The 10,978-nt window shown below is 38.7% G+C and overlaps 1 protein-coding gene across 50 annotated transcripts in view; it reads right to left on the bottom strand.

Annotated features, from left to right (window-relative positions):
* Window positions 1–7,989, bottom strand: part of LOC106872026 (DISP complex protein LRCH3) — a 249,406-nt gene extending 241,417 nt beyond the window's left edge. For 26 of the 50 annotated variants that reach the window (XM_089351651.1, XM_089351648.1, XM_052967551.2 and 23 more), the window contains exon 1: window positions 7,754–7,988. In XM_089351651.1, the coding sequence (XP_089207777.1) occupies window positions 7,754–7,949 (196 nt within the window). In that variant the 5' untranslated portion in view covers window positions 7,950–7,988. Of the gene's footprint in view, window positions 1–7,753 lie in introns of all 50 variants that reach the window. The other 24 variants (XM_089351631.1, XM_089351619.1, XM_089351628.1 and 21 more) reach the window with 4 other exon arrangements.
* Between the last annotated feature and the right edge of the window lie 2,989 nt (window positions 7,990–10,978).

The following is a 10,978-nucleotide window of genomic DNA, read 5'->3' as shown; positions in this document are numbered from 1 at the left end:
AGAGACCGACAGAATAAGTACTAGGCTTACAAAGAATATGTCCAGGGGTCGATTTATTCGACTAAAAGGCAGTGCTCCAGCATGGCCTCAGTCAAATGACTGAAACAACTGATATAGTAAAGGAGTACATATTACTCCTTTACTATATTAGGAGTAATATAGTAAAGGAGTACACAGAAGTGTGTGTGTGTCTGGATAGAGAAATGATAGAAAATCCCTTGAAATATTGAATAAATGCCTCTAAGGCAACAAGAAGAATAAAATGAAAGGGAAAATAAGGGTAGACTGTAGAATGATCGTGTGGAAGTGAAAATAGTGGGGGGGGGGGAAGGGGGGAATAGAATACGATTAGGTTTCTGCTAAAGGAAGGAGAATTGAAAGATGTTGAAGTATACACATGGGTGTGTGTGTGTGTGTGTGTGTGTGTGTGTGTGTGACTGTACCAGGGGCTGAGTGACTGACTGCCTATATGTAAGTGCATGTCTGTAGCTGTTTCTGTAGTTGTGTAAATGATTCTATTGTGTGAGTGACTCAGTGTGGATGTGGAACCGCGTCTGTGCGTGTATGCGATGCCGTGTCATTGTGAGCGAATGTCTGTGACAGTGGCTATGAGTAAATTTGTCACTGGCTGCATGTGTCACGGTGACTGTGATCGTGGCGTGAGTGTGCCATTGTGTGCGTGTGTGTGCGTATGAGGGTCAAAGAGGCTGTAAGTTATTGTGTGAGTATAAGTGACTGCTAATACATTTATGTGAATGATGAGGATGTGTGTTAGCGACTGTATTCATGTGTGTGTACATATGTGATTGTATATGTGGTTGTGTGGAAGTTCAGTACGTTTAAATACATTGTCAGGTCCGAAGTTTCATTATATCAAAACCAAATCCTTAGAAATGTCCCAAACAGTTAATGTTCTTTGGAAAGGCATAGATGCCACAACCTCTCATCTCTTAATAAAACAATTCAGATTATTATTATTAGCAGGGGCAGTAGATTGACAGAATCACATTAGAGCACCTTGAAGTATTTGTTCTGGTCAACTTTGCCTGCCATCCTTTCAGGGTTGATAAAGTAAAGCACCTGTCAAGTATTTGGACTGATGTAACCAACAAACCACCCCCTCTCAAACCTGCTGCCCCCACCAGCTTGTGCTTAAATTAGAAACAATTATTATTAATAGCATCATAGAGTAGTGAATGGCAGAAATGGTAGCACTGCAGTTTTTAATTACATATTTTCACATTCTTATTTCAAATCCTGCTGAGGTCACATTTATCTTTTATATTTCCAGAGGTCAATAAAATAAGTACCAATCATACCAGTTAACATCTACGGTCAAGGCAATGAGCTGGCAAAATCATTACAATGCCAGGCAAAGCGCTTAGCAGGAATTTGTCTGTCTTCAGTTTCTGCTAACATCAACTTTGCTTTTCATTATTTCAGGGTTGATAACATGGGTACCAGTTGCACACTGGGGTGGATAGAACCAAAGCCCTCCACCTCCAAAATTGCTGGACATGTGCCAGGCTGAGATTTTTGGTGATTTGCTGCGCTTGAGAAGACACAACAAGCTAGGTGAAATCATAGTCGTGGCCAGTGCCAGTGACATGCTGAGGGGACCCATGACACGCCGAGGGAACCCATGACACGCTGAGGGAACCTGTGTCGATGACACGCTGAAGGATCCCGTGCCGGTGACAGGTGAAAGGTACCCAATACACTCCATGAAGTGGCTGATGCTAGGAAGGGTAACAAGCCAAAACAGACTGGAGTAACATGAAAAAGCACCCAAACCATGGTGTAAAATTGATGGCCAAAATGTCCAACCCATACCAGCATGGAACATGGATGTTAAATGATGATGATGATGATGACGATAATTAGAATAGCAAAGCGACAAAATCAGTAGCACTCCAGAGAAAATGTCTTGAAGCAATTTCACCCTCAGAACCCCAGCAGCCACATTGTACTGTTTGCAAATACCCCAGTGCCTGCTATTCCGGCCACAAGCCACAGATACAAATACCCCAATGGCCGCTTTACTAGCCAGTATTTTCTGCGTTGGAAAACCAGACAATAACTGCTGGTTCAACTGGCACCACAAGTACCAATATTGGCAATAAAACAACAACATTGTTGCCCTCTGTTTGGCATTTTATTTCATTGTGAGAGACAGAAAATACATTTTAGAGACAATAAAACAAATATTAGGTGGGAAATCATTTTTGGGGGCTGGCTCTTTCACCCAGGGAACCTGAGGTGAGGGTGCTGAGGACAACAGGTATCTGGGGTTCAAAGGGTTAAGTTACACCACTCCATGTTCTGTGATCAAATCCTATTGGAGTTGACCTTATTTTCCATCCTCCGAGAGTTAATGAGAGAGAGAGAGAGAGAGAGAGTGTGAGTGTGTGTGTGTGTGAGTGTGAGTGATTGAATCAACTCATTTACAATGCTATATACATGTAAGATTTGAACTCAGAGTGTAAAGAACCAGAAGCAACACCAGTAAGCATATTCTTTTCTACTCTAGGCACAAGGCCCAAAATTTTTGAGGAGGGGGCCCTAATACTTAATTTATCTACCCCAAAGGATGATAGGCAAAGTCAGCCTCGGTGGAATTTGAACTCAGAACATAAAGACAGACGAAATACCTATTTCTTTACTGCCCACAAGGGGCTACACACAGAGGGGACAGACAAGGACAGACAAACGGATTAAGTCGATTATATCGACCTCAGTGCGTAACTGGTACTTAATTTATCGACCCCGAAAGGATGAAAGGCAAAGTCGACCTCGGCGGAATTTGAACTCAGAACGTAACGGCAGATGAAATACCGCTAAGCATTTCGCCCGGCGTGCTAACGTTTCTGCCAGCGCGCCGCCTTATTGGGGCGAATGACTATGTTGACTGCAGTTCTGTTTGGTACTAATTTTAATGAACTCAGAAAGGTGGGGGAGGACTAAAGAGGTGTGTCTCTTTGTAATTGTGAGTGAAGGGAATTGACCCAAGGAATGTTTGAATTCTTAGAGAATTCATATGACAAGAATGAGAGGTTTCAATGCCATAACTTATTCCATTTCAAATTTTCACACACATGGCCAGCAAGTTCTAGAGAGGGGGCGGGGCTAGTCGATTACAGTGACCACAGTACTCGACCGATACCTGTTTTATCAACCCCAAAAGAATAAAAAGCAGAGTCGACCTCGGCGGAGTTTGAACTCAAAATGTAAAGACAGATGAAATGCCACTAAGCATTTTGCCTAGTGTGCTAACGATTCTGCCAGCTCACTGGCTTAGTGCTACTATCCATTTATATTAATCATTACTCTAACATCCAACTTCAAGCTAGCCAATGAGTAACAGTATCATATAGATTAAGAAAAACAAATACAATTGAATGATACACCAATGCGTGACCGTTGACTGAACACTATTCAATTTTTTTTCTCCATGTTTTTCTCCTTGTCTCCGTATTCTTTCTGTTGAAGAGCGTAGCTCGAAACGTCAAAGACTTTCCGTATTCCCGAGCGTCATACTAATATATCCTTTTGTTATTTACACCACCTGTCCTCGTCTGTTGTTATTATTTGTATATTCTCCCATATATATATATATATATATATATATATTCTTTTACTTGTTTCAGTCATTTGACTGCGGCCATGCTGGAGCACCGCCTTTAGTCGAATAAATCAACCCCAGGACTTATTCTTTGTAAGCCTAGTACTTATTCTGTTGGTCACTTATTGCTGAACTATTAGGTGACAGGGACGTAAACACACCAATATCGGTTGACAAGTGATGGTGGGGGAACAAACACACAAACACAAACACAAATAAATATACACACACACACACACACACACATATATATATACGATGAGTTTCTTTCAGTTTTCGTCTACCAAATCCACTCACAGGGCTATGGTCAGCCTGAGGCTGTAGTAGAAGACACTTGCTAAGGGGCCACAAAGTGGGACTGAACCCGGAACTATGTGGTTGGGAAGCAAGTTCCTTACCACACAGCCACTCGATTATTATATATAGCGTATGTGTACAAGCTACTACAAGTAGACTTCAAAATAATTCAAGTCTAATAAATATTTGACCATATACATGTAGTGAATCCTCTGTCCATCCGCTTTTATTTTTTCAAAAAGCACTTTTTCAATGTGTGTGTGCATGTGTATCATCATCACTTGTCGTCCATGCTGGCATGGGTTGAACAGTTTGACAAGGAGCCAATGAGTCAAAAGACTGCACTGGGCTCAAGTTTCTGTTTTGGCATCGTTTCTACAGCTGGATGCCTTTCCTAACACTAACCACTTCCCACAATGTGTACTGGGTGCGTCTTTCATGCCACTGGCACTATTATGGCTTCCACACAGCTTATCAGTAATATCTGGGTAATAATCTCATAATGTGCATTTAAAAGCTCCTCTTCTGTCATCGGCTACCATATGCTATCATACAGAAAGGTTATTCCTTGAGATAAATATGTGGAACTCATTGTTTAGAATTTATATAAAAATTTATAAACACAGAAACAAATGTAATTTGTAATTGAAGTCTGTTTATTCCATCTTAATATATATATATATTGCCTGGCCAGCTCTTGTGGAACCGTCCCACCTATACAAGCATGGAAGGAGGACGTTAAACGATGATGATGATTAGAGGTTATGTTAGCCACATGAAGGGATGGTGTTATCCAAGAAAATACTGGTTCAATACCAAATATTTGGGAGAAATTGATTTCCTTAAAATAATAGGTATATATATATATATATATATATATATATAGAAAACCATGTAGTTTATATTCGCAAACACACACATCTGCATTTATGTGTGTATATATTGTAGATGTGTATATACATGAATGATACATGTTGGTATACACAGACAATTAACTGCCATGTGTATGATGACTAATATACAAAGACCATTCCAAAAATGTTAATGGTCATTTAGTAACACAAACACAGCAAAAACCACAGCAATAAACAACACTAACACTGCCAAACCTGATCCAGCAGACTTTTGATCAAAAATGTCCCACCCACGACATCGTCTGTTTTAATTTCACTTGTAAATCAAAGACGACACTATCCAAGCGGCCCTCCATTTTTTAAAACATCAGGATCTATGTGGGAAGATTTGGCAGCATTTTCTAGTATATAGAGTGACCCCCATAAAGCTTCCTTGGTCGCTTGGTTGTGATGCAGATGAAGGAGACAAAAGATATTTGGAATATAGAATTGGACTAAAGATGGACAGAGAATGTGCTTGAATAATTAACACTTGATCCAAGAAGAAAAGAAGGGGGGGAATAATGAATGCTTGTGTGTCTGTCTGGAAAGTGATGTATGTGTGTAATGTGAGAGAGAGAGAGAGAGAAGTGTGTATATATGATGTATGTGTATGAGAAGAGATATATGTGTGTTTAAGAAGAGGCATGAGTGTGTATATGAAGTGATACAAGTGCATCTAGGAAGAAGAGAGAGAGAGAGAGTATAGGAAATTACTATGTATTATAAGAGATATATGTATGTGTGTAGGTCAAAGAGGATGTGTGTGTATGTGTCCAAAGTGTTTCGAAAATGTACATAATAGACATATGGCGAATGGGTTGGGATGTGAGAGGTTGGGCTGTAAATGGTTTTCTGTCTAAAGTGCGTGTTTAGAGACGGTCGGTCGTATTTATTGATGAGAGAACATGGAAGGAAGCTGGCGAGCAGAGAGTGACTCCGAAGATGTAACCCATTCTCTCCAACTCTATATACACACACACAAATTTATGTGTCTATACAATAAATGTATGCAAATGTATATACAATACTCCAAACGATATTGTAGCAGAAAAGCAATTATAGAGGAATGCATCTTTGTGTGATTACTTACATACACACACACAGAGGAAGCCACTTAGAATGATTGAAAATTATGAACTGCTTATTGTAACTGAAAAGGTTTCGTCACAAAGTTATCACAATAAACGGCTTCCACTTTACACACACACACACACATATATATATATATATATATATATATATATATATATATATATATACATATATATACAGAGAAAGAGAGAGAGGGAGGGAGAGAGATTACCAGTTGTATCAGACAAATTTATATCACAGAAATTGTGCACCACTACATCAAACACACACACACACACACTACTGTATCATACAATCACAAATGTGTTTGCATACATGTATGTATACGTCTCACATCAATTATACATCACTGCACCAGACACTTTAATACACACACACACAGAGAGAGAGAGAGTTTTGTGTGTATCATATATCAAATATACACACTGGATCATAGAAACCATCACTGTATAACACACACACCGAATAACGGCCTAAATGCTTGATGGATGAATTGACAACCTAGAAGACCATGAGATGCGAGCGAGATGCAACCAGCATCATATATTGGGGGGGTGCGCGCGCGTGTGTGTATAGAAACATATATATATATATATATATATATATATATATATATATATATATATCGAAACGTATTTTCAACATTGTGTATATACGCATACCGAGTATTTTAAAGTGTATAGTGTGTGTTAGACGTAGACACATTATACTGGATCATACAGTGTGCAGTAGACAATGAGGGGAAAGAGCCTCTACGTGGTCGCTCGACTTGCAAGAAAGAGAAGCTAAGTACCCCTCGAACCATTCTTTACCTGGTTTTGAAGGAACGAAAATGGACATACTAAAGAATTTAGATTGTCCCAGAATATTATGGGATGGTCATAGATTGTCGCAGAATAATATGGGATGGTCATGGCTATACTGTTCTTCATAGATTGTCGCAGAATAATATGGGATGGTCATGGCTCTATCGTTCTTCATCAGAGCTGACCTGAGGACTAAACAATATCAGTCTATATTTTTCATAATCGTTTATAGATTTCGCAATCGAGGCAGAAGACTCCAATATATGTTACAAGACATTCATTCGTGATGTGTCGGTATATATATATACACACACACAAATATGTGTATGTGTATATATATATATGTGTGTGTGTGTGTGTGTGTATATATACACACACATATATGTATGTATGTGTATATATGTATGTGTGTGTATATATACACACATATGTGTATATATGTATATATATATATGTATGTGTGTGTATATATATACACACATATGTGTATATATGTATATATATGTATGTGTGTGTATATATATACACACATATGTGTATATATGTATATATATATATATATATATATATATATATATATATATAAACTTACCCATAAATACATACAATGTGTGTGTGTATGTTATAAATAATATAAATAATATTTTAATTCATATTTAATGAATTGAACATCAAAAACCCTTTATATATTACGACAGAGGCAGCAGTCGTCTCTATCAACACACACAAAAAGAAATTAATATATATACATATATATTACACGCACACACACACACTGTTATATACATCACTGTTATATAGAGTGATGCAGATGCTGATGTAGAAGAGAGATGTGTAATTAAGAGGAAGAAAGTCTACAGACAGAACCTGTGTGTGTGTGTGTGTATGTGATTGTGTGTGTGTGTGTGATTGTGTGTGTGTGTGTATGTGATTGTGTGTGTGTGTATGTGATTGTGTGTGTGTGATTGTGTGTGTGTGTATGTGATTGTGTGTGTGTGTGGATAACATGGGGAGACTGGGTTAACATTAGTCGCCTTTACCTGCATATACTGTGTCCGCCAGGTCGAACTTAGACGCAAATTTTGGATATTCCTTAAGGTTCCGTCCACATAGTAACACTTCTCCCGAATATTGAGCATCTTCGAAGACTCTTTCAAGAGTTCTGGAAACAGAAGTCGGGCTTTGGCCGCCTGTCGCAAAGCTGGCCGCCATTTTTCTGTTGCCATCTAACATCATTACGCATGCGCGTCCTTATTCCCCCCCCCCTTTCCCTTTACACCACTCATACTCTCTTTATACCCTCACTTTCACTATCTTACACACACACACACACACACTCTCTCTCTATCTATCTATCTATCTTTTTCTTTTCCTTGTATCTCTTACTTTATTCCTAGCTTTTCGTTCTATCTCTTACTCTATCTTTATCCTTTCGTTCTCTCTCTAACTCTACCTCTATTGTTTCCTTCTAACTCTTACTCTATCTTTTTCTATTATATCTTACTCTGTCTCTAACACTCATTCGTTCTGTTATATATCTCTCTTCCTCCTACTCTCATTTTCCCTCACTGACTTTTCCTTATTCTTACTCAATTTTTCTACTCTCTCTCTCTCTCTCTCTCTCTCTCTTTCTCTTTCTTTTCTCTCAGCTACTCTTGTTCTTAATCTCTAGACTATCTTTCTTTCACTATGACACTCCTTTTTCCCTCTCTCTCTCTCTCTCTCTTTCCCTCTCCTTTGAGTAACATTCAATAAGCGTGTATATATTTATTTAAACTTCTCTCCCCCACATTTTCTCTCTTTCTCATTCTCTCTCTCCATCTTCTCTTACGCTAACTCGCAGATGTTTTAGTCCCATTTCAGCTTTAATCCAGCTGGGATATAATCAGAGACAATCCAGCCGTGACTATCGCGTTTTTTTTTAAAAACAGTGCTTCCAGACTCCATAAAATCAATTTATCCAACGTGGTGACTTTCTTTCGTTTTTTAGGCAGCAAGCAGGACGTTATTTAAGGGAGTTTTACCTCCAATATCTAACAGGTTGAACCTCCATGTAGAGGTTCCCTTTCTGGGTTCCAGACATTTGTGCAAAACTCGACGGTGTTTTATGAAATAACTATTGGAACCAGGTACAGCTCCCTGGCTTACCAATTTTCGGTCAAACCGTCCAATCCATGCCAGCATGGAAAACGGACGTTAAATGGTGATGCGACTCAAGTCTGGACTGCTCACACACACAAATTAGGCCAATTTGTAAAAGCCGTTCAACCAATTGACAAAAACTGCAGAGTAGGAGGTAATAGTGCAACTAAGGTGTTCTTACTTTCCCAAGTCGTAGCTACTCCACTTCCTATGGTTGGTGAAGGGGCTAAAAAATATATGAACAACACATGATTTCACCCTTCTTACTGACCAGACAATTCAGCAGCCAGTGACAAAGCCGCTACACAGTTGCTAGAAATAGCAGCTAATCCTCTATTAAAATGACATCGTCACTTTACTGCTATAGAAAAAAAAAATATGGAATCGTAGGGTAAGATAATTCTTGACTCATTAAGTCTGGGAAACAGTCAGGGTGGTCATGATTGGAACACTATTGTTTATAGAAATTGGAATGAACAACAACAGTAGAGAGATACCGACTAGATAATGTTAATTCTCGTTACATTTTGTCGGAAAAAAGATGGAGTTTGTTATAGGTCTGATGGCCCATGGTGAGATTAGGAATAAACAACAAGCAGGCTGGTCAAATCCATAAATCTGTTTCTTGTTTGTGTTAACATGTTGTTTATAGTTTTGGGAAAGGTTGAACATTATAGCACAACTGTTCCTTCTAAACTCAGTGTGTGTTGTGCGGTCGTACAATGTGTATATGTACGCATTGTACAACCAGTGTGAAAATGAAATTATCGCGCACATGGAAAATTAATATGCAAACAAAATGATGTAGTTATTATGCTAATTAGAAATATTGCAGTAATTATGCTAATTAAATACATTCACTGTCACAAATGCTTTTCTCAAAGGCAGGGTCAGATTAAAACCTATAGAGGCCCTACAAGATTTTGGTGTCCCTCTATATCATCATCATCATCATCATCGTAGTCATCTAATGTGTCCGCTGGCATGGGTTAGAGGGTTTCACCTAGAATTGGTAAGCTGCATCAGACTCCAGTCTGATTTGGCAAGGTTTCTACAGCTGGATGCCTTTCCTAATGCCAACCACTCTGAGAGTATATATGTAATTCAAAATATAAAAATGATAATAAATCATAAAATAAATTTTAATTTTTCAAAACGAAACAAAACAGTAAGAGGGAAAATAATGTTTATTTTTGTACAATTCTACTTTATTTATATTTGAAAAGTTTTTTCCTAATTTTTTTTCAATCACAAAGTCTTTGATCAGATCCTCAAAATTGTTCTTACATAACACATCTTCTATACTTTGCAGAGATAAGGCTTCCCATGTATTATTTTAGCAAGTGATTTCTTTTGTACTGTAAGCCATTTACCATTTCTGTGATGCCACCTCACCTTCCCTTCATGCCCTAAGCATCTGCATATTTTGCTTGATAGTTAAAGCAGTGCTCATCATTATCATCATCCTCATAATCGTTTAACGTCCGTTTTCCATGCTGGCATGGGTTGGACGGTTTGACTGACGTCTGGAGAGCCTTCGGCTGCACCAGGCTCCAATTTGATTTAGCAATTACTTCCCACCAGATAAAAAAAAAGGTGTGGGGTTTATTTTCCAGAAAGAAAATGTTGAAATGGGTGATGTTTCAGTGCAAAACGTCAACGGGTTCTTTTAGGGATCAGAGAGCTCCATTACACACACACACACGTACTCTCTCTCTCACACACACACATGCTCACATGTACAGACACACACATACACATACATATATAAAGACACATACACACACATGTACTCACACACATACTCACATACACACATGCACCCACTGATCTACAAAGCACTCAACTCTAATTTAGGGCCCCAGTTAAACCAACCTTATACACACAGATAAAGGGCTCTTGTTACAGACAAAACAACAAACAAAACGGAACTTTTCAGGGATCACTCCCCCCCCCCATCCACCTTCTCCCCCCACCACTTCCACTCCTCCTTTGAGTATTTGTTATTGATGTTGCTATGGTTGGTAATGTTTTTGTTGCTGTGATTGTAGCGGTAGTAGTAGTAGTAGTAGTAGTAGTAGTAGTAGTAGTAGTAGTAGTGGCAATGGTAGCAGTGGCACAGT

The sequence above is a fragment of the Octopus bimaculoides genome, chromosome 4 (assembly GCF_046866305.1).
Source record: "Octopus bimaculoides isolate indiv1 chromosome 4, ASM4686630v1, whole genome shotgun sequence".
Taxonomy (NCBI): Eukaryota; Metazoa; Mollusca; class Cephalopoda; order Octopoda; family Octopodidae; genus Octopus; species Octopus bimaculoides.
The sequence above is the reverse complement of the archived record's forward strand: the minus strand, read 5'-3'. Positions and strand labels throughout refer to the sequence as shown.